General features: G+C 37.0%; 1 protein-coding gene across 1 annotated transcript in view; it reads left to right on the top strand.

Annotated features, from left to right (window-relative positions):
* The window catches only part of LOC127841499 (uncharacterized), a 53,774-nt gene extending 35,674 nt beyond the window's left edge, over positions 1-18,100 (top strand). The window contains exons 5-12 of the mRNA XM_052370367.1: positions 4,173-4,259; positions 5,098-5,265; positions 6,612-6,766; positions 7,147-7,278; positions 10,314-10,428; positions 16,259-16,436; positions 17,124-17,323; positions 17,482-18,100. Of these exons, the coding sequence (XP_052226327.1) occupies positions 4,173-4,259; positions 5,098-5,265; positions 6,612-6,766; positions 7,147-7,278; positions 10,314-10,428; positions 16,259-16,436; positions 17,124-17,323; positions 17,482-17,642 (1,196 nt within the window). The 3' untranslated portion in view covers positions 17,643-18,100. The remainder of the gene's footprint in view (positions 1-4,172; positions 4,260-5,097; positions 5,266-6,611; positions 6,767-7,146; positions 7,279-10,313; positions 10,429-16,258; positions 16,437-17,123; positions 17,324-17,481) is intronic.
* Positions 18,101-21,255: the final 3,155 nt, after the last annotated feature.

Here is a 21,255-nt window from a genome sequence, read left to right on the forward strand (position 1 = left end):
TTGGCTTTATGCCACACTTCTTCGTTTTCATTAGATTTTGTACGGCAAAACTAAACAGGAGTTACTTGTGTACCTTTGACCTTTGTTCTTGGGATAATTTGCCATTTTCATCATACGTTTTGTTTTGCTATTTTGGTGTTAAAGTTTTATTTATATTCAGTGACTTTTCATTTTCCTGTTGAATAGAACATTCGATCACTTTCGTCAGTTTTTTTCTCTGCTTTTTTATATCTCTGTAATCTTCTAAGTGTTCTCTGGTATTTCAAGCGCATTTCTTCATTTTCAGCTTTCAGTCTGCGTAATTCTTTCTGCTTCTTAGCAAGTGCGTTTGATACTCTCCTTCTTGGTCCATTTCTTCTACTTGGAAATTGAAAGTCGACAACAAGCTGTGTGCTTTCTGATCGGCCTGTGTCGTAACCACTTGACTCTGGTGTCGGTTGGTCAAGGTCTCTTCTAGCTGTTTCTAACTCTCTTTCAAGTTTCTTCTTCTGCCGATGTCGACTAAGGTATTCTTTATTTTTTTCACTACGCTTTTCCTTTTCCTTTTTGGTTTACTTTTCTACAGCAACATAGTTTTTTCTCTTCCTGTTCCTTGCCTGTGCAAGGTATTCCCGATACCTTGCTGGATCCTCTTTCATTCGCTTGCGGTAGTCCCGCATAATCTCTGCCCTTGACTCGGCCATCATGTATACCTACAATGTAAAAATAAATAATTTGTAAACCGTTCTTTTTATTAACAACGTGAATTTGAGCGTTTTTTCTCATTGAAAGGTTCGTGACCATTGGTAACGAGCCTTTCATTTGAAAAAGTGCTGTTTAGATTTGTTCAGCACGTATTTTAAGTATAAAAGTTTGTTGATTCATTTAAATAATTCATTTTTTACCAAAACATGTTTCCCTGTTAATATATATTGACATACGTTTTTTTTTAAACCTCAAAATTATCGCATTTGTAGAATTTATTATCCAATAAACTTCAGCCTCTTCGTTATAATATCTCGAATTATAATATAGATACTTTTTCTCCCTCTAAATAAATATATTATACACTAGACAATACTAGAGACGATATTGAACCTTTATTTTATGTGTGAAGCATAAGTTGTACAGAAAAACTCTAATAGAAAAGTTCGTGATTAAATGTAACGAACCTTCCCTCATATATAACTACACATATTCAGGATATATAACATGAAATCCCTTAAATAAAGCAATGGCAATTGAACACAGCACCCTCTTTAATCAATGCCATGTCATAAAATACTCTGAATTTTTTTTCACACACACAATAAATCACAACTACGTATCAAAGGTTTCTGGTAAATTTCCCGGTGTTTTTTACACGATGCGCTGTGTCACAGAAGCAACCATTTTGGAAAGAATGGTGATGTAATAACCGCATGACGTCATTAAAGTACAAGCTGTGTTTCACGCGTGATTGATAAATAAATATATTTAATGCTGCACCTGCACGAACCTTTTGTCACGAACCTGTTTTCAACACATTTTCTTGTTCTTTACACGTATGAAAGGTTACTAGAATAGGTGAACTTTTTTCTTACAGGTTCCATCCACAGCATTCACGGTGTTAGCGGATGTATATTTCGTAAACTTAGTGTGTAATAAAATTAATCGCGGTAGCGAACCTTTTCACTTAAAATCGTCTCGCAAAAATATGTGAAATTAGTAATTTAATTTCAAAATTTCGGAAGCATACATACTTACCCACATTATTTATTCATTATATGGTATTAATACATGCTTTAGAACACTTCAACTTTAAAGAATAAGAGAATTTCAGGTGATGATGTAGCCAGGTTTTTAACGCAAGTCCTTTTGTATGCAGCTTCGACGACAAATATTATTGCATAGAAATTAAAATTTAAATTATCATATTACGTACTTATTTCGCATTTTCCGAAACATCTGTGTTTAAATGATAATGTAGTGTCAAAAGAAGCCAAGTTTACTGTGTTTAATGCATCTGGATTTGTATTTATATTGTAAAATTTGGGTGGCGACAGTAGCGAACCTGTCATTTTGACATATTTTATAATAATTTTTTCAAAAACGATGATTGGAATTTTTATTGTATATGTGCTGTGATGAAGGATACGTATGGTCTTACCTAAAAATGTTAATGAGTGATAACCATCCAATTGCATTTGCGAAAAAATAAGCAGCGACAAGCATTTTAAGGGGGTGTTCATTCTAATTGAGAATGGCCGACGTATAAAGTGTCCTTCCAGAGCAGCTTGTGTAGTCCTTAGCTAGGCATACCTGCATTCCCTAGGCGTACCTGCATTCCAGCAATAAATGTCATGATGCTTGTGTTAACAGTGTTTATGTTTGTCAGCAGTGTTTATGTTTGAGTTGGTGTAGATAGCGCTGTTAACATGTGTTTTCTATTGGGAATGATGTTTTAGTGAGTGCAATATATTTGTACTAATGCTATTAGCAGGATGACAAGGCCAGACAAACAGATCTGTTCTTGCCATATACTGGAATATATATTTAGGTTTTTTAGAATATGTACAACACTTACTGATGGTACCAACTGAGGCAGTGTGCTTTTACAGCTATGTGTTAGTATAGATAATTTAAATGACCTTTTTGGCATGGCTTTTACATTGCAATGCTTAAATGTCCCCCTTCGAAGAATAGGGGGTACTTTGTTTTGGTGGATGTCTGTCTGTTGGTAGACCAGTTCGTTTCGGATCAATGACTAATCAACAAATTGACTGATTGGCTTGATGCTTTACATGTGTATTGGCCTTGGATGGTAGATGACCTTGATTGAAATTAGGTTCACAAGGTCAAAGGTCAAGGTTAATGTCATTGTAAGTGTGAAAATAGTTTCCGATCAATAACTCCTCAACTTATTGACCGATTTGCTTGATACTTCACATGTGCATTAGCCTTGAAAGTAGATGGCCCAAATTGAAATTTGGGTCACAAGGTCAAAGTTCAAGGTCACTGTCACAATTAGTGTGAAAATCGTTCCTGATCAATAACTCTTATTGAATTGACTGATTGGCTTGATACTTAACATATGCATTGGCATTGGACAGTAAATGAGCCCTATTGAAACTTAGCTCACTAGGTCAAAGGTCAAGGACAATGTCACAATAAGTGTGAAAATTGTTTCTGATCAATGTCTCTTAAACAAATTGACCAATTGGCTTGATACTTCACATGGGCATTGGCCTTGGACAGTAGATGAAGGCTATTGAAATAGGGGTCACTATGTTATAGGTCAAGGTCACTGTCACAATAAGTGTGAACATCTGTTCCAATCAATAACTTGTCAATGAATTAACCAATTGGATTGATACTTTTTATGTGCATTGGCCTTGGCCAGTAGGTGACCCTTATTGAAATTGGGGTCATTAAATCATAAGTCATGGTCACTGTCACAATACATGTGAAAATCGTTTCCTATCAATAACTCGTCAACTAATTGACCAATTGGCTCGATACTTAACATGTACATTGGCATTGGACAGTAGATGGCCTCATTTGAAATAGGGGTCACTACTTCAAAGGTCAAGGGCACTGTGACATATAGCATTAAATTTGTTTCCGTTTGTTATGTCATGGAAGGATTGAGTGATGGGTGTCAAGGCCCTGTTTGGGGGGCATCTGTCTCTCACCGCGTAGCTCTTGTGATTTCAGCTTGCTAAATTGTATATGATGTGTTGAAAGAAATATTTCACTTATGGCATGTAACTTTTTGTGAATAACCTGTATATATTTTTAATAATAAAGTATATGTATGTATTGCAGAAAGCATACAAACTTGGTTTAACAATAAGTTTTATGCTTGGTTTGTATTAATAAGTGTGTGATGTAATTTTGTTAATGAACTCAATGCATTATAACTCTTTCAGCTTAACATGTTTATGATTTTATGCTCAAATTTTACTTTTATTCCCTGTTTTGCATAAGTTTTGTTTATATAAGTATAATTTGACCTGTTTTATTGTTCAAATAACTATCCAGTTAATAAGCTGTTACAAACAAATAATTGTACCTTCTAAATTGTACATGTATAACCAAGTTATTCAAGTTGTGTAGCCAAGTGAATAATTGGCTAAAGTACCCGGTATTGTTGGTATTTCTATGGTGTTAGAGTACTTTGTCATTAGCATCTCCTGTCTCATTTGTTTCAGATCTCTTTCCACCGGCCAGTGTTACACCCATGTTAATGGCCGCCAAGAAATGTCTCCATGTAGCAGCATTTGGTGCCTGGGATACCTGTAAGTGCTGGTTGAGATATCAGTTGTTTTTTTCCACTTTTTGGGAAGATAGCCCATGGCTTTGGAATTGGGAATTTTGTCGACATTTTCATGAAATTGGGAAAATAAATTCATTAGCCTTTTTATTCCAAACGAAAAGTCCACTGATTATGGAAATACTTAATTTGATATAACTCTTTATAATCAATCCAATTAAAAGAACAAAATCATATAATACTTTGTTAGATGTAATTGAATTACAATTGAGATAAAATATGCATTAGACACTTCTTTCTAAAAAAAAAAAAAAAAAAAAAAATTTTTTTTTTTTTGGAAATTGGGATTTTTTGCAACATTTTGGGAAAAAAGTATACTTTTTGGGATAGGGAACATAGCCGAATTTCAGCTATAAAATTGGGCCAAAAAAAACCCTGGATAAAGTGGGGTCTCATTAACTGTAAGACTGGGTGGGGTAGAGTGGGGTCTCAGTACCCGTAAGACTGTTTGTGGTAGAGTGGGGTCTCAGTACCCGTAAGACTGGTTGGGGTAGAGTGGGGTCTCAGGTTGGGGAAGAGGCAAAGTGAAAATGGCTATGTGCAAACAGCATAAAACCAGAACAGCCTGCGAGTAACTCCCAGTCTGTTTAGGTTTAATGCTGTTTGCTCCTTATCAGTATCAAAGGGCTGGAAATGAAGCCTTTAAAACTTTAATCTTGTAAGAAAGGTCTTTAATTAAATTAAACTTTCTAAGTGAATACATAAGTGTAAAAAATACATATTAAAGTAGTAAAGGGTTAATGTACCAAGAATAGGAATGATTTTTCAGTATTTTATTAAATCTGATACCCCCTTGTTTGCAGGCATGTCTGAGGCTCTGGCGTCTCAGAGGTCAGACAAGTGCTACCCATGCCCCCTGGTTGGTGGGGACTACAGCACGCGCACAGGCATGTTGCTGAGGGATACGTTCCAGCCTGCGCTACACCTCCTGAGAGAGCACCTGGCCGAGACCATAGAGCCGTCACATGGAGGTCGGTACTTGGGGTCTGAGACTTCATATGAGCTGGGCTCAGGGAATACTGGGCTAAATGCATCTTCATAATGTATGTCCAAGATTAGCCTATGAAGTTTGCACAGGCTAATCAGGGACAACTTTTTCTGCTTAGGCTGGATTTTTGTGTAGAAGAGACTTTAAATGAGAAAAATCCACAAAGGCTGAAAGTGCTGTCCCTGATAAGCCTGTGCAGACTGCTGAGGTTTTTCTATGAGGACCCTTTATGCACTTTCATTTATCCCAGTTTTCCCAGAACAAGAATCATATTAAGGAACTTATTAGAAGTTTTAAATACAACAGAGTCTGAATATTGTTTTTATTGTTTTTAATTTTTGTTGCATTCAAGAGTAATAATTATAACAAGTCATTAGAAAGTCAGTTAGACTATTGTCTCTAGGGGTCTTGTTTTGGTGGCAAAATGGATTTCTGCCAAAGGGTTCAGGGTTCTATCCCTACTCTGGCAGAGTTCTCAAGTTTCTTCATGTCTCCGGTGAGGGACCAGAGCCGTTAGGATCTCTTGTCATTATTTCACGATCAATGAACAGCTCCTAACCATTCTGATTCATGACTTCAATGGAGTTCATTTTATAATTCATATGCATCAGAACTCCATATTAACGTGTATTAACGCATTAAAAATTAAAAAAGATAACAATATTAAAAGTACGGTTCAATGTATTTCCATGTACAATCTGTGACACCCTACAGTACAGGCTAATCCAGTGGGTAGATTGCTTGATTACAGACTGGATGATTATGGGTTTATTTCTGGCTTGCCCTCATAACTTTTGTGGATATTAGTCCTGAAACTATATTTAGTTTAATTGTTGAAATGGGATTGCTGAGCTTCTAGGAAAACATGGCTCAATGTTCATAAAGTGTAATCCAAGATAAGCCTTTGCAGTCTGCCTTAACCCTTTGCATGCTGGGAAATTTGTCGTCTGCTAAAATGTTGTCTGCTGAATTTCTAAAAATAGCATTTTCTTCGATTTTTTTTCCAAACAATACTATCAGAATAGCAAACAGTTTGGATCCTGATGAGACGCCACGTTCTGTGGCGTCTCATCTGGATCCAAACTGTTTGCAAAGACCTTCAAAATTTGGTTCCAGCACTGAAAGAGTTAAATAGACTTTAACTCAGAAGATACTTTTTTAAAAGGAAAAATACCATAAAACAGAAGGTGTCGTCCCAGATAAACATTTGCGGACTGCACAGGCTTATCTGGGACAACACTTTATGCATATCCATTAATACCTGTTTTCCCAGAGCATTTATTGATTTTTTTAAGATTCAAATAGATGCACAGACAAACTCCATTTCAGGGATGCCTGCGATGGGGTGTGAGGTGGTGGCAGTTGCCATGAGACTAGTGGCCACGTCTGGGGCCTCCCTGCACTGGTGTCGCACCAAGACCCACCAGTACCTGGGCAGTATGGCCGTAGGCAACTTCCTGCTTATCTCACAGACCGACCTCAAGGTATGATGTCAGAGTTTCTTTGTCATGAACCTTTTCCACTCAGATGCGCACTTTGACCAATTTGAAGAACCTTAGAAAACAAATTTAAATCAAAGACCTTTTTTACTAGATTCAAATTTTAAAGCCCTCATTTCCAACCCTAAGATACTAATTAGCAGCAAACAGCATAGAACCTGAACTGACATAGTTACTTGCAGGCTGTTCTGGCTTTATGCTGTTTGCACATAGCCATTTTCACTTTTCTTCTAAGTGGGAAAGGGTTAATGATCACCAAAATCTGAGTATCTAGTATCTAAGATTTGCAGTTTGTCTTCTAAAAGCTTAATATTTGAAAATTCTATCTTTACACATTCATAGATTTATCTATTTTGCTATATCAGCTGCTGGTAGATGAGACGAGGACATCGCTGTACCAGCTACAGATGGTTACCAAGGCGCTGGGTCACAAGGAGGCTGGGGACAGTCTGTCTCCCATGGCAACACAGCTGGGACATATCATGGACAGTCTGCAGGTCAGTCTAAATAATCTCACACACACAGGCTGAATTCCTGAAGTTGACTTTGAAAATAGTCCCATTTCTTGAATACTGGCTATGTTACACTCACCTATGTTGTTGTTTGAGAAAGTAATGCCATCTCTTGGAAACTGGCTAGATTCTGCTCAACTTAGCAGTGGGTTCAAAAAATAGTCCCATCTATTTGACACTGAGTTCATTACCAGAGGGGGTTATCACGTGATAGTCAAGATGGCGACGTTCAAGCGGAGGAAGGTATTTTTCGCCGTTTTATGCCCTTTATTACTTGATTTATTGTTTAAATGCCGCTCACTTCCCAGCCATATCAGAAAGAAAGTTACTAGCGTTTATTTCTCGTTGATTTTTGCTTTTTATCTGGATTTCACTCCCTACAAAATTTCTTAGCGGGATGACCTAATTAAAGCTCCACTAAGAAAATATGGGGTAGTAAAGTCGAGATATGAAGCGAATTTAATACGAAATATCGCTAATCACATGTTTACTGATATGGCTGGAAAGTGAGCATCATTTAAAAATTAAACAAAAGAAATAAAGGGTATAAAACGGCAAAAAATAACTGTCTCGGCATGGATGTTGCCGTCTTGACTATCATGTGATTACCCCCTCTTATTACACTCACCTATATAGTCGGCTTAGTAGTCCAATCTCTTGCATTCTGGCTAAATTCCACTCACCCATGTAGTTGGTTCAGAAAGTAGTCCCATCTCTTGCATACTGGCTACATTTCACTCACCTATGCATTTGAGTAAAAAAAATGTCTTGCATCTTGACTACAATTTTCACTCACATATATATTTAGATCAGAAAGTAGTTCCATTTATTGCCCAGTGGCTACATTTCACTCAACTATATTGTTGGCTCAACTAAAACGTCTCTTGCGTTCCACTCACCTCTGAAATTGGTTCAGAAAGTAGTCCCATCTCTTGCACACTGGTTTAAGTCACATGATCAGCTGTCTCTTTGGTACTTTACCTCAGTTCCAAACTGATTGCATTTATGTAAGTAATTATTAACTTAATCCTATTTTTGATTCTTTGTAATCAGTGTTTTGTTTAAATGTCTGTAGATTTAGATCTTGGAAACTTATATGTACTGGAAGGTTCTTAGCACTTGTTTCTTGAGCCTACTTTGGAGATGTATTGTAAAAGCGACATACCGGTACATACAAGTTTGCTAATAGGTTGAATGATTGACAGTCAGTAGGTTTAAAATTTAAAATGTATCTATTCTGTAATAGTTCCTGAAAGAAAACAGGAATACTTTTTTGCTGAATCATCTTGAAACTTGCTCAGAACAACAAATCTTATTCAGGGTGTATCCTGCATGAAGCAGGTCTCTTGTAATGTGTCTCCCTCCGCCCAGGAGTAATTACAGTGCATGAAGCAGGTCTCTTGTAATGTGTCTCCCTCCGCCCAGGAGTAATTACAGTGCATGAAGCAGGTCTCTTGTAATGTGTCTCCCTCCGCCCAGGAGTAATTACAGTGCATGAAGCAGGTCTCTTGTAATGTGTCTCCCTCCGCCCAGGAGTAATTGTTAATTACTAACACCCAACAGTATATAGTGACTCATATATGAAAGTAATGTGGTCTTTACAGCGCGTTATTTTACAAGCATGTTCTATTATTCATTGAAATAATTGATGCTATACATAGTTCATGCTTGGATGTAATGTTGGATGCAATATTTTAAGTGTCTCTAATTTTTTGAACACCTGTATTTTGTTTAACAAATTTGCGTACACCTGTATTTTTAGCTCACAGCACAATGTGCTCATGTTGAGCTTTTGTGATCCCCTTTTGTCCGTCGTCCGTTGTGCAGCGTCAACATTTACCTTGTTAACACTCTAGAGCCCACATCTATTGTCCAATCTTCATGAAATTTTGTCAGAAGATTGGTCTTAATAATATCTTGGATGAGTTTGAAAATGGTTACGTTTGCTTAAAAAGCATGGCTGCCAAGGGGCGGGGCATTTTTCCATATATGGCTGTATATACTATAGTAAAATCTTGTTAACACTCTAGAGGCCACATTTATTGTCCGATCTTCATGAAACCTGGTCAGAAGGTTCATCTCAATAATATGTTGGAAAAGTTCAAAAATGATGCCGGTTGGTTGGAAAACATGGCCGCCAGGGGGCGTGGCATTTTTCCCTATATGGCTATAGTAAAACCTTGTTAACACTCTAGAGGCCACATTTATTTTCCGATCTTCATGAAACTTGGTCAGAAGATTTGTCCCAATAATATCTTGGACAAGTTCGAAAATGGTTTCGTTTGCTTGAAAAACATGGCCACCAGGGGGCGGGGCATTTTTCCTTATATGGCTATATATGGCTGTGGTAAAACCTTGTTAACATTCTAGAGGCCACATTTAATGTCCAATCTTAAAGAAACTTGGTCAGAAGATTCATCCAAATGATATCTTTTGATGAGTTCAAAAATGGTTCCGGTTGGTGGAAAAACATGGCCGCCAAGGAGGCGTGGTATTTTTTCTTATATAGCTTTAGTAAAACCTTGTTAACACTCTAGAAGCCATAATTATTGTCCGATCATCATGAAACATTGTCAGAAGATTTGTCCCAATGATATCTTGGACAAGTTCGAAAATGGTTCCAGTTGCTTGAAAAATATGGCCTCCAGGGGGCTGGGTATTTTTCCTTATATGGCTTCATGAATCTTCATGAAACTTTGTCAGAATATTTGTGCAAATGATATCTTGGATGTGTATGAAAATGGTTCTGATCTGTAGAAAAACGTGGCTGCCAGGGTGATCACTAGTCATGAAAGTTGGTAAGAACATTTTGTTCTTATCTTGGGCTGCACAGAACAGGTCAGTTCCTTTGAATCTCAGGTGAGCGACTTTGGGCCTTTCAGGCCCTCTTGTTACAATATGTGTTGTATATAAATTTAGGACCTGAAAAAAAGTAATATTTAATGTTGGAAAAATTAGAGTTATTACATTAATTACTACACAGTTAAGGACACGCTCCAAAACTGTTCTGTTTTCTTCAGAGTGTATCATCGCAGAGCATGAAGCAGTTCTCTCGCAATGTCTCCACGTCTGCCCACGAGTACTTCAAGACTCACATGCCATCTGCCAAGGTGTGGAGGAAGAAAGCAGACAACGGTACGCTTCTTGTTGGTGTATTTAACAGGGCTCCTCCTGGCCTTAAATTTTCTTTAGCCAAATTTATAGTAGAACACAGAATTTTTTCACATTTTATCAGTTTCATGGTTTATGAAAAAAGTTTAAACAAATGGACATTTCTTGAGACAAATTTCTAATTTGTAGCAATTTGCTAATTTGGCGAATGGCAGAGCAGGCCCTGTATACACTTCAACACCGTTATTTCGAACACCGATAATCCAAAGTCACCGTTATTTCGAAGTATTTTTCTGGTCCCGATTTTGATTCTTGTTTGTTTAATGTAAAATTTCATTGTTAATCCGAACTTCGTTAAACCGAAGAAATCGTTAATTCGAAGTGATTCTGTCGGTCCAAACACTATAATTCGCACCCAATTATCAATCTTTAATCCGAAGTCAAAACTGCAAAATACTGAGCGTAAATGTCATCACCTTGGCGTTGGCGTCCGGTTAAGTTTTGCGTTTAGGTCCACTTTTCTCAGAAAGTATAAATGCTATTGCATTCAAACTTGGTACACTTACTTACTATCATAAGGGGACTGGGCAGGCAAAGTTAGATAACTCTGGCGTGCATTTTGACAGAATTATGTGCCCTTTTTATACTTAGAAAATTGAGAATTTTGGTTAAGTTTTGCGTTTAGGTCCACTTTTCTCAGTGAGTATCAATGCTATTGCATTCAAACTTGTTACACTTACTTACTATAATGAGGGGACTGGGCAGGCAAAGTTAGATAACTCTGGCATGCATTTTGACAGAATTATGTGCCCTTTTTATACTTAGAAAATTGAAAATTTTGGTTAAGTTTTGTGTTTAGGTTCATTTTATTAGCTCATCTATTTTTTGAAAAAAAAATATGAGCTATTGTCATCACCTTGGCGTCGGCGTCGGCGTCGGCGTTGGCGTTGGCATCGGCGTCCGGTTAAGTTTTGCGTTTAGGTCCACTTTTCTCAGAAAGTATCAATGCTATTGCATTCAAACTTGGTACACTTACTTACTATCATGAGGGGACTGGGCAGGCAAAGTTAGATAACTCTGGCGTGCATTTTGACAGAATTATGTGCCCTTTTTATACTTAAAAAATTGAAAATATTGGTTAAGTTTTGCGTTTAGTTCCACTTTTCTCAGTAAGTATCAATGCTATTGCATTCAAACTTGGTACACTTACTTACTATCATGAGGGGACTGGGCAGGCAAAGTTAGATAACTCTGGCATGCATTTTGACAGAATTATGTGCCCTTTTTATACTTAGAAAATTGACAATTTTGGTTAAGTTTTGTGTTTAGGTCCATTTTATTCCTTAAGCATCAAAGCTATTGCTTTCATACTTGCAACACTTACTAACTATCATAAGGGGACTGTGCAGGCAAAGTAATGTAACTCTGACTGGCATTTTGACAGAATTATGTGCCCTTTTTATACTTAGAAAATTGAAAATTTGATTAAGTTTTGTGTTTAGGTCCACTTTATTCCTACAGTATCAAAGCTATTGCTTTCATACTTGCAAGATTTATGAACTATCATAAGGGGACGGTGCAGGCAAAGTTATGTAACTCTGACTGGCATTTGGACGGAATTATGGGCCCTTTATACTTAGAAAATTGAAAATTTGGTTAAGATTTATGTTTTGGTCCACTTTACCCCTAAAGTATCATAGATATTGCTTTCATACTTGGAACACTCACAAACTATCATAAGGGTACAGTAAAAGTAGTGTTTTTCCCAGGCCATTTTAGCGTGGCGAAAAGCCACGCCGCCCTCCCGGATCGCCATGCTGCCCTTTTCAAAGTCAAATTTCGCCACGCGCCTTTTTTTTCAAAGGCAAATTTCGCCACGCGCCATTATCGATAACATCTTTATTGCCTTACGATCTAACTTGGTCCGCAAAATCAGCTTCCTTGATTGTCTGTGACGCTCCGACTGTGCTTGATTTACTCGAGAGACGTCACGTCTAATCGACTATATTAATTGAGCAGATTTAATCTATAACAGTGCTCGATTTATAGGTAGGTCTTACTGACTGCTCCAAAGCTGTGAATTAGTCATGCGTGAATAACCCCGTGTCAGTATCAATCGATAATGCCAGAGGCTATGTTATACCAAGCGCACTTTTCGCTCGGCAATGTGTACTTCTTTACGATAAAATCATTACTTCGGAGACTTTTGATGAAAAACTCGATGTTATTCTCGTGGCAATTGTGCATTGCATGCATTATTCAGTTATATCAAAACATATATTTTAACGCATTATTACATTTAAAATCACTATCAAATTTATTCTTTATCGTTTTCGTCTTTAAGATAATTAGATCTAATTCTTGAAATAATTACTGAGACGTATACTAATTTAACAAAATGCGAATCGCGTATACGATTTAACGTTGCTATGCGCACCTGTCGCTTACATCATTTGACATTTTATCAACATGGCGGACTATACAGAATTAAATTGTGACTCGGCAAAAATGGCAAATAACGTCGCAAACGATCGAATTAACGATGGAGATTATACATTAAGAAGGAATTAATAAAATGTCTGTGATAATCAACGATGCATAAAAATGTTTAAGATAGCAACAATATTATTTATTTATTTGTAATCTACTCGGTGGATGTATGTCACAGAAACGAGTGTTTGCATATTGTTAGCGATCAATTTACTCGCAATGTTATTTAAACAATGTCGAGATTATTGTTAGAAAATGGGATAAGACAAACATGGTTTCATTTATATGTTAGTGGATCTGTGTATAATCAGATTCATATGCATATATTGCTTTATTATGTTTGTCGTGCTGTACAGTTTACTGAAACAGCATGGAACTTAAATGTACATTGCAAGGTAAATATATTAATATAAATCATAGTAAGTTAAATACATCTATTACCATTAAATGTGCTTGTTTAAATGTTATTTTTCCACAACTGCTTCTGATGCGATTACATGTTTCCACGTAATTCAGGTATTCAGGGAACGTTTTTGCCCTTTTTTGCCTAAACTGCGCGCTAAAATGCCCTTTTTGAAAGTAATGCGCCATGCCCCTTTGCCCTCCTGGGAAAAACACTAAAAAGGACAAGTTGCATAACTCTGGTTGTCATTGTTACGGAATTATGGCCCTTTTTTGACTTAGTAACTTTTAATATATGGTTAAATTTTGTGTTTCGATCCACTCGAAGTATCAAGGCTATTGCTTTCAAGCTTCAAATACTTACATGCTATCATGAGGTTACTGTACCTGGCAACTTGAATTTTACTTTGACCTTTGAATGACCTTGACTCTCAAGGTCAAATTATTAAATTTTGCTAAAATTGCCATAACTTCTTTATTTATGATTAGATTTGATTGATACTTTGATGAAACTACTCTTACCTGACATACCACAATAGACTTCACCCAAACCATCCCCCGTGCCCTCCCCCCCCTCCCCCCCCTCCCCCCCTCCCCCCCCCCTAATTTTTTTATTTTTTTTTATTTTTTTTAAGATCATCTCACAAATGACCACCACACCCTCACACTATACCCCCACCCCACCCCCCCCCAATTTTTTTTTTTCGCTTTTTTGGAAGATAATGTAATAAATGTCCACAACCCCACACTATACACCCCTCTTCACTCCACTCCTCCCTCCTTTGTGATTGAAAATGAGAGTCCCTTCACCTTTAAAAAGAAAATAGATGAGCGGTCTGCACCCGCAAGGCGGTGCTCTTGTTCCTTAAGAATCAAAGCTATTGCTTTCATACTTGCAACACTTTCTAACTTTCATAAGGGGACTGTGCAGGCAAAGTAATGTAACTCTGACTGGCATTTTGACAGAATTATGTGCCCTTTTTATACTTAGAAAATTGAAAATTTGATTAAGTTTTGTGTTCAGGTCCACTTTATTCCTACAGTATCAAAGCTATTGCTTTCATACTTGCAACACTTATTAACTATCATAAGGGGACCGTGCAGGCAAAGTTATGTAACTCTGACTGGCATTTGGACGGAATTATGGGCCCTTTATACTTAGAAAATTGAAAATTTGGTTAAGATTTATGTTTTGGTCCACTTTACCCCTAAAGTATCATAGATATTGCTTTCATACTTGGAACACTCAAAAACTATCATAAGGGTACAGTAAAAGGACAAGTTGCATAACAATGGTTGTCATTGTTACGGAATTATGGCCCTTTTTTGACTTCGTAACTTTTAATATATGGTTAAATTTTGTGTTTCAATCCACTTTACTTCTTAAGTATCAAGGCTATTGCTTTCAAACTTCAAATACTTTCATGCTATCATGAGGTTACTGTACCTGGCAAGTTGAATTTTACCTTGACCTTTGAATGACCTTGACTCTCAAGGTCAAATTAATAAATTTTGCTAAAATTGCCATAACTTCTTTATTTATGATTAGATTTGATTGATACTTTGACGAAACTACTCTTACCTAACATACCACAATAGACTCCACCCAAACCGTCCCCCGTGCCCTCCCCCCCCTCCCCCCCCTCCCCCCCACCTCCCCCCTCCCCCCCCCCCCCTTTTTTTTTTTTTTTTTTTTTTTTTTTTTTAAGATCATCTCACAAATGACCACCACACCCTCACACTATACCCCCACCCCACCCCACCCCCCCCCCCCCCCCCAATTTTTTTTTTATTTTTTTTTTATTTTTTTGTAAGATCATCTCACAAATTACCACCACACCCTCACACTATACCCCACCCCCCCCCCCAATTTTTTTTTTTAAACGGTCATGTTTGAAATACCGTCCAACCATCGCACCCAAAAACACCCCCCCCCATCGCCCTTCCCCCCACACCCCCCCCCCCCCCCCCCCCCTGCCCCCGATTTTTTTTTTTTTTTTCGCTTTTTTGGAAGATAATGTAATAAATGTCCACAACCCCACACTATACACCCCTCTTCACTCCACCCCTCCCTCCTTTGTGATTGAAAATGAGAGTCCCTTCACCTTTAAAAAGAAAATAGATGAGCGGTCTGCACCCGCAAGGCGGTGCTCTTGTTTTATATATTCTGTAATTAGAGAAAAATAAAAACAAGAATAGAATTGTTTTATTCCCCCGCTTGTTACGAGTAGAAATATATTGCTCTCTGACTAGTTTACGGTTTTAAGTAAGCGTGTAACCCAACCTTAAGAATTCCACAACGTTTTATTTTTAAGGAATCAAAGAAGTCTTCTGTCAAATGTTTATTTCGAATTATCGTTAATCCGAAGTTTTTTTAACGGTCCTGACGACTTCGAAATAACAGTGTTAAAGTGTATAATAAACTGTTGTTATTTACATGACATGCGTATTTAATTTGATTTTTTTTAACAATGTTTGTTTTGTAAAACAAAATCTAAAATTCATGCGTTTTTAACAAAAAACATCGCCTATCTGATATGATTTTCAACATGAAAATAAATAAGTTTTATTTGAAAGTGTCTTAATTTCTAGAATATGGGCTTGTCTGAATCAAAAGGAATGGATGCAACTATAGGAAAGAAGGATACATAGATGTTTTGGGACTACAATCTAAACAAATATCTATATATTCGTAATCTGCGTCAGTATTTACCAAACAATTCTTGACATAAGTTTAGGAATAAAGAATATTCTTTAAATTGGAATATTCAAGAATTGCTTGATTTTTTGGGGTCAGACTTGGCACTAGCCACTCTTATCTACCAGTACATCATTCTTTATGTGGAACATGTTCTAAATGACATAATTACTAGTGGTACATATTCAAAAACGTATTCTTTAGACTGCCTTACTTGCAGTCGAATGGGTTAATATGAACCCTGATTTCATCTGCCTTTTTCAGGTGGCCCATCGGACCACAACCTGTACATAGAGCACGTGTTGGAGACGGTACTGGAGCCAGTGCTGGAGGGGGTTAGCAAGCTCAAGCAGACGGTCCAGCTGTCAGTCGTATCCCAGGCAACAGAGGCAGTCTGTCAGGCATGGATGAACTTTATCCTGCAGGAGAAAATCAAATTCAGGTAGGAGGTGCCGGGCTGACATCCTTGACTCTCATTTACACCATTTGCCTCTCAAATGTTTACAAATATGATTTTGACTCATCATTTTTATCTGAATATTTTATAAAGAAATGGCTAGCTAATTTTTGTTCTGCTAGCTCCTGCATCGGCTTCATTTTAAACTGTGATATTTGCATATACACTATATATGTAGGTTAAAGTTTTTTGAATTCAAACATATAACATATATACCTCAAATTCACTTACCTCCTACGCCAAGTTTGTTACCTCTTGTTTGATACTTTTCATAATTAGGGGCTGTTTACTCCTCAAAATGTTAGATTAAAGCTATATAATGTTAAACCATATTATACCTCTTGAACTCTTAATTGTCCCCTACTGGTGAAACCAGAGGGGACTTATGGTGTGCACTCTGTCAGTCTGTCGATCTTTTCTTGATCCTGCGGTAACTTTAAAAGTTCTTCATATTTTTTCATGAAACTTGAAACATGGATAGATGGCAATAAGGATATTATGCATGTCATTTCATTTTGTTCATACACCTATAATTCTGGTTGTTATGGCAACGAATAGACTATTTACGCACATGCTTTAAGCCTAGTTTTCCCGGAGATTGGCTCATTACATACTTGAGGATAGCAATTCCAAAAAAAAAATCTCAAAAATGTTAAATGCTTATCTTTCCAGCTATGATGGTGCCTGCCAGCTTGGGGTTGATGCTCGGTACATGCGTACCTGGCTGCAGCAAAGCATCGCCATGGAGATAGTGAGACAGAGCATCCTTGACCTTCCTGTACTGAAAACTCTCACGGGTGCAATAATGCTGTTGATGAGGCAGCCCAGTAGACGTTCCTCAAGCAAGTTTAGGGAGTCTTCTTCAGGCCATGGTAAATTTGCATTTCTTTCAAATAATAAATCTGTAAAATAAAATCGTTAAATAATGATTATATAAGTTTTTATTGAAACCCATTTATTTAATAAATATGAATTATTTTTTTAATATTGATAATGCATGTGTATTTATATATCTGTTTTATTGTTATAGATCTAGCCAGCGACTGCATCAATGGGGTGAGATCTGTGTACGAAAGTGAGGACTGTGTAAGCCATGTGGCAAACCATTCGGAGTGGCTTTCCCTGAGAATGCAGGGGGGAGGGAGGAGCTGGAGGGGAATATCTGGCTGTCTGAACCCTGATGCCCAATAACCATGGAAATGAATTGGACTGAATTCACACCAGTTTTGGAAAAATCTACCAGGTTTGTCGTAACCTGAGAACAACATTGGACAGTCACTATATAAAAACCTTGGGCTGGATTTGAAGTATTTATACAGTATGGAATAATCAAAACTTGGATCTATGCTAACTATAAAAAATGTTCAACAAGGTCAACAGCTCCTTTGGAGACATCATTAAAGAAACAAACAAGCACAACTTGCGTTACATTTACAATAACTATGGAACGGTGACTATGGAACAGCTCATAACTATCAAAACATCTAAAAGTAAAGCTACTTTAAACATAGATAGCATCTTTAACTTTATCTAAAGTAACAAGTTAAGAGTAAATACAGATTTTTTCTTGAATTTTGTTTTTGATCCTGGTGTCCAAAGCAAGCTGCATTCATTCATGGAAGTGTGAAAATAAAACTGAGATTAGTTTACTGTATCCCACTTGTTAAAATTATCAGTTTGTTCAGCAAGCCTGAATTATTATTTAACCCTTTGAGTGCTGGAACCGAATTTAAAAGGCCTTTGCAAACAGTTTGGATCCAGATGAGACGCCACAGAACGCGGCGTCTCATCTGGATCCAAACTGTTTGCTATTCTGATAGTATTCTTTGAAAAAAATCGAAGAAAATGCTAATTTTATAAATTCTGCAGACGACATTTTAGCAGACGACAAATTTCCCAGCATGCAATGGGTTAAGACCAAACATTTTTAACAAATCTGAATGAAAAATTGACAATCTGAGCAGCCAAGTTCAAATTTACCAGTATAGGGCTTGCAGGTTAATTTTGATTACAGGTAACTATGGAAACAGCTTGGACTAGCCCCACAGTTACTATGGAAACAATTATGACTAGCTTTACACTAACAATAGAAATAGCATCTTCTGCTACTATAGAAACAGCTTGGACTAGATCTATGGAAACAACTAGGACTAGCTTTACAGTAACTATGGACATAGCAAGGACTAAATCTACAGTAACTATGGGAACAACTAGGACTAAATCTACAGTAACTATGGGAATAGCTTGTACCCGGTACTTGATCTTCAATTACTATTGAAACAGCTTGTACTAGATCTACAGTAACTTTGGAAACAACTAGGACTAGCTTTACAGTAACTATAGAAATAGCAAGGACAAAATCTACTGAAACTATAGAAACAGCTGGAACTAAATCTGAAGTAATTATGGAAACAGATAGGACTAAATCTACAGTAACTATGGGGACAGCTTGTACTTGATCTACAGTAACTATTGAAACAGCTAGTACTAGATCTACTGTTATAATGGAAACAGCTTTTGCTAGATCTACAGTAGCTATGGAAACCGCTTGTATGAGATATAGAGTAATTATTGTAAAAGCTTTGACCAGATCTATGGTCATTATGTAAAAAGCTTGGACTAGATCTTTAGTAACTATTGAAACAGGGTAGACTTTATCTACAGTAACCATAGCATTTGCTTTGATTTGGATTTCTACAACATCTATTGAAAAAGACTGGACTAGATTAACAGTAACTATTGAAATAACTAGGACAAGATGATCACTCTAAATGGAAACAGCATCTACAGTAAATATTAACTCATTTTGATGTATTCAGTTTATAATATTTCTTAATATCATGTATTTGAATATTGTTCTCCAGTTGTAGACTGTTCTTGAAAATATATCTGAGCTAAGGCAATATATAAAAATAATTTTAGTGTGAGTTTGTTTAGTAAGAATAGGGCAATTTATATCAATCTCTTTCAGATATAAGAAGCATGTTCTATTTCCACACATTTTGTAATTCAATAATTTAAAACAAGTTTATCTTCAACCAGTCTTGTTTGCATCAAGTGTTTTAAACTGTAACATGTTCCTCAGGACTGTGTGTATTTTACACTTTTGTTTTTCTGTACATTAGTGTAGAGTGTTATTTATAATGATGTAAATATCTGTACGTAATAACTGTGAATCTAGCTGTGATTTTAGTATTATTTGTACTCTCATGATTTTGGGCATTCATTTATACCATTTACATGTTATGTTGATTCATGCAATGTGACTCACTTTTGTAGTGCTTTTTATACAAAAATAATTGTATACATGTATTGTATTCTGCTTATGAGTGGATTTGATCTTCCTTTTTGCACACAAAGCACCTGCCAAATCATATTAGCACCATTCTTAGAAAAGTGGGCTTAATGCATGTGTGTAAGATGTCATCCCAGATTAGCCTGTGCAGTCTGTGACAACTCTTCCCACTGTTATGGACTTTGCCATTTGAAGGAGGTCTTTTCTAAATAACAACAACATCAAATCAGGTGTAGGCGGAAGACGTTGTCTCTGATTAGCATAAGTGGACTGGAGTGTAAAAGGGATGTACTGGAATTTTTATAGACATCCGTTTTTCTGTCCTTAGACGCACAATTGTCAGCAGACCTTCTCCTACCCTCTTCAAGGTTCTACATTCAAACTTGTAGGCATTGTTCCTTATGATAATGAGTTATGCTTGTGTTTTTTTTTTAGCTCACCTTAGTGCTCAGGTGAGCTTTTGTGATCCGTCTTTGTCCGTCAGTCCGTCCGTTCACATTTGTTCGTAAACACTCTAGAGGCTACATTTCTTGTCCAATCTTCATGACACTTGGTCAGAAGCTTTGTCCCAATTAAATCTCGGTGGAGTTCGAAACTCGGTCATGCCGGGTCAAAAACTAGGTCACTAGGTAAAAAAAAAGAATAACCTTGTAAACACTGTAGAAGTCACATTTCATGCCCAATCTTCATGTAACTTTGTCAAAATGTTTGTCTTAATGATATCTTGGTTGAGTTCAAAAGTGGTTCCGGTCCATAGAAAAACATGGCTGCCAGTAGGTGGGGCAGTTTTCCTTATTTGGTTATTGAGAAACCTTGTAAACACTCTAGAGGCCACATTTCTTGTCTGATCTTCATGAAACATGGTCAGAAGCTTTGTCCCAATGATATCTCAGTCGAGTTCAAAATTGGATCACGCCAGGTCAAAAACTAGGTTACTAGGTCAAAAAAAGAAAAACCTTGTAAACACTGTAGAAGTCACATTTCATGTCCAATCTTCATGTAACTATGTCAAAATGTTTGTCTTAATGATATCTTGGTTGAGTTCAAAAGTGGTTCCCGTCCCTTAAAAAACATGGCCGCCAATGGGCGGGACAGTTTTCCTTATTTGGCTATTGAGAAACCTTGTAAACACTCTAGAGGCCACATTTCTTGTCTGATCTTCATGAAACTTGGTCAGAAGCTTTGTCCTAATGATATCTTGGTCGAGTTTGAAACTGGGTCATGCCGGGTCAAAAACTAGGTCACTAGGTCAAAAAAAGAAAAACCTTTTAAACACTGTAGAAGTCACATTTCATGCCCAATCTTCATGTTACTTTGTCAAAATGTTTGCCTTTAATATATCTTGGATGAGTTCAAAAGTGGTTCCGGTCGTTGAAAAACATGGCCACCAGTGGGCGTGGCAGTTTTCCTTATTTGGCTATTGAGAAACCTTGTAAACTCTCTAGAGGCCACATTTTTTGTCTGATCTTCATGAAACTTAGTCAGAAGATTTGTCCAACTGATACCTTG

The sequence above is a fragment of the Dreissena polymorpha genome, chromosome 8, assembly GCF_020536995.1.
Source record: "Dreissena polymorpha isolate Duluth1 chromosome 8, UMN_Dpol_1.0, whole genome shotgun sequence".
Taxonomy (NCBI): domain Eukaryota; kingdom Metazoa; phylum Mollusca; class Bivalvia; order Myida; family Dreissenidae; genus Dreissena; species Dreissena polymorpha.